The following is a 3,178-nucleotide window of genomic DNA, read 5'->3' as shown; positions in this document are numbered from 1 at the left end:
AGGAAGTTTGAACTCATTCCTTATCGAAAATAATGTTTTGAAAGACAGGCAACATGGTTTCCGCCCACTAAAAGGTACAACTACAGCAATAGCAACAACTTATGAAACCATATCCAACGCACTGAGCAATAAACAACAAATCACACTAATACTAAGAGATATCACCAAAGCTTTTGACAAGGTGTGGCACGAGGGCCTAAAGTATAGAATATTACAAGTCAATCTACCATCATCTCTAGAAAAAATACTTTGTACCTTCTTAGATAACAGAGTAGCCACCATTTATATGGGTAATAAAACCAGTAGCTGTATAAATTTAATGAGCGGAGTACCACAAGGCAGTGTGCTATCACCTACATTATATACATTATACACTAATGATTTACCTGCAGCTGGACCATCTTGCCTTGACACTATAATATGCAGATGATGTAACACAGGTCATTATCACAAACAGTAAATCAAAACTCATGATGAAATACAAAGCTGAAAGAGAAATAAACAAAATTAATTGTTATGAAAAAATGTGGAAGATTAAAACTAGTGAGGAAAAATTTAAAATTATCCCAATAGCACAAATTAAATCAGAAAAGCTTACAATAAATAAAAAAATTATAGAGCCAAATAATGATGGAAAACTACTGGGATTTAAAATACACCGGAGGGGAATTACAACTCACATAACAGAGAGAATACACAGAGGAACAGAAGCTTTAAGTAAACTATACAGGTTTAAAAATTTAACTCCCCACATTAAAACAACACTTATAAAAACGCTAAAATATCCACCAATATCAATAAACGCTACTACAAATAGTCAGAAACTAAAATTGCAAACAGTTTTAAATAGAGCCCTGCGATTTATTAACTGGAGTGACAATGATAGGACATCAAACATTGAACAATTACATTTGAAATATAAGGTCCTTCCTATTAACATATCCATTCACTATAAAGCACAACACATATGGGAAACAATAAAACACAATAATGAAGATATGTACAACAGCTTAATAAACGAAAGGAATAATGACTTCAATCACAATTGGTTCCCTAGCTCAATAATTGCCGCAAACCAACAGTCACCTACTCCAATATATACACGTTAAATCATAAAACATATATTCAATCTGTCGATAACCGCGGGTTCCCCTCTCCTTCAGGCCCATGCTCTGAAGCGCTGGTAATAACAAAAAAGTAAATACATAAAAAATAAGCAATGTGGTTAAGCCCACATACTATTTACCTCCTACTTTACTTCACACTTCTCTTCTCACCCACTTTCCCTCATAAATACATCTTCCTTTCCCCCACACTTTCCTATCCTATTCACTATTCACTATTCTCGTCAGTCGGTGGTCATGCTTAGAACTGAGTCGATGTCTTTCGTGCGCTGCGCCGCTGTTGCGGCCTCGCCCCACCTCGGGGTGCGTCGCGCACAGCTTAGCGTGGGGCGTGCGAGCCGTTGCTGGCTGGCGAGGTGCCGCCAGGTGGCCGCCTTCGCCTTCCCGGCAGACGGGTGGCGTCGGGCGGCGTCGGGGGAGTGGCGGAATGTCAACGGACACAAGAGGCTTGACATGAAGGGGCTGGCAAGGTTATCCCCCGAGGCGCCCCTCAAGCTGCGGGCGTGGAGGAGCCGCGGCGTGAGGAAGACCATGCAGGGGACGCTGGCAGATCTGCTGGCCGCCCTGCACACAGGGCCCGCCCACCTCAAGCTGCAGCTCCTTTCCAGCAGCGAGGGCGTGCGCCTGGACTGGGGCGTGCAGGAGTCTGACCCGGCACTGCACGCGCTTGGCGGGGCGCTGCCCTGCACGAACCACCCATCTGGCGCGGTGAGCAATGCTCGGGACGGGGCGCTCCCCTGCACGAGTCCCCCGCTTAGCGCGGTGAGCAAGGCTCGGGACGGGGCTCTCCCCTGCATTAGTCCCCCGCCTGGCGCAGTGAATAAGGCTCGGGAAGGGGCGCTCCCCGGCACGAGTCTCCCGCCTGGCACGGCGACCAAATCTTGGAGTCGGGCGTTGCCCAGCACGGGTACCCCGCGTGGTGAGGTGAGCAAGGCCCAGGGCGGGGCGCTGCCCTACACGAGTCCCTCGCCTGGTATGGTAAGCAAGGCCCAGGGCGGGGCGTTGCCCAGCACGAGTCCCCCGCCTGGTGTTGTGAACAAGTCTTCAGTCAGGTCATCATCTTCTTCAGTCAAGTCATCATCATCTTCAGCCACTCCCAAATCATCATCATCTTCAGTCAGGTCTTCATCTTCTTCAGTCAAGTCATCATCATCTTCAGCCACTCCCAAATTATCATCATCTTCAGTCAGGTCATCATCTTCTTCATTCAAGTCATCATCATCTTCAGCCACTCCCAAATCATCATCATCTTCAGTCAGGTCATCATCTTCTTCAGTCAAGTCATCATCATCTTCAACCACTCCCAAATAATCATCTTCAGCCACGTCATCATCATCTACAGCTGAGTCATCGTTTTCTTCAGCCAAGTCATCGTCTTCTAAAGCCAAGTCATCATATTCCACAGCCAAGTCATCATCTTCAGTGGAATCATTGTCTTCAATAGCCAAGTCAAGGTCTTCTACAGTCAAGTCTTCATCATCTTCAGTCGAGTCAATGTCCTCCAGAGCCGAGTCGCCGTTCCCCATGTTGAAGTCACTGGCACGTATCCTGCTGCGGCGGAAGGCGAGGGGCGTGTGTCGCGTGTACTGCATGGACGAGAAGTTCCTGCCGCGGAAGTTGAAGATCGAAGTAATGAGACACGTGTGTGGCGTAGCATATCGCCACAGGGAGCTGATCACCTTCCGCTTTGATCAGAGCCTGAGAACGTACAAGGAAAAGAAAAGTGATTGGATCGAGAGGGAAAGGCAAAGGAACTCGCCAGGCCCTCAGCGGTGGACGTCTCCACCAGCCTCAATATTGCTGAATCAGTTCATCAGGCACAAGGGAGACTTGTGGATGCGTGTCACCGTCAACTGGAAAGATGATTGGGGTGGTGGTCCCACTCGTAGCTTCGTACCCATGTTGTGGTTCTCCGAGGAGGTGACGGAGGATGTTCTTAACAAGATGGAGTTTGTGTTCCGCATCTGGACGCAAGGCGGTTTTTCATCCCAGCACGAGGGTTTCAGGAGGTTGGTAAGGATGAAGAAGGAAAATATAGAAGACAGAGATATGAT

General features: G+C 47.5%; 1 protein-coding gene across 1 annotated transcript; it reads right to left on the bottom strand.

Moving 5' to 3' along the window:
• Positions 1 to 1,920: 1,920 nt before the first annotated feature.
• LOC135097490 (zinc finger protein hangover-like) lies at positions 1,921 to 2,650 on the bottom strand. Its single transcript, XM_063999436.1, has 2 exons — positions 2,357 to 2,650; positions 1,921 to 2,148 (listed from the first exon to the last, which is right to left on the bottom strand). The coding sequence occupies exons 1-2, from the start codon at positions 2,648 to 2,650 to the stop codon at positions 1,921 to 1,923; spliced, it is 522 nt and encodes a 173-aa protein (XP_063855506.1).
• Between the last annotated feature and the right edge of the window lie 528 nt (positions 2,651 to 3,178).

This window comes from Scylla paramamosain, unplaced genomic scaffold (assembly GCF_035594125.1).
Source record: "Scylla paramamosain isolate STU-SP2022 unplaced genomic scaffold, ASM3559412v1 Contig22, whole genome shotgun sequence".
Lineage (NCBI taxonomy): Eukaryota > Metazoa > Arthropoda > Malacostraca > Decapoda > Portunidae > Scylla > Scylla paramamosain.
Note: the sequence above shows the minus strand (reverse complement) of the source record. Positions and strands in the feature narration are given on the sequence as shown.

Excerpts from the sequence above, each read along its gene's own strand:
- LOC135097490 (XM_063999436.1), bottom strand. The coding sequence starts at position 2,650 with ATGGGGAACGGCGACTCGGCTCTGGAGGACATTGACTCGACTGAAGAT. Across the intron at positions 2,149-2,356 it reads AAGATGATGATGATTTGGGA|GCGGGGGACTCGTGCTGGGC; the intron begins GTGGCTGAAGAT and ends TCACAACACCAG.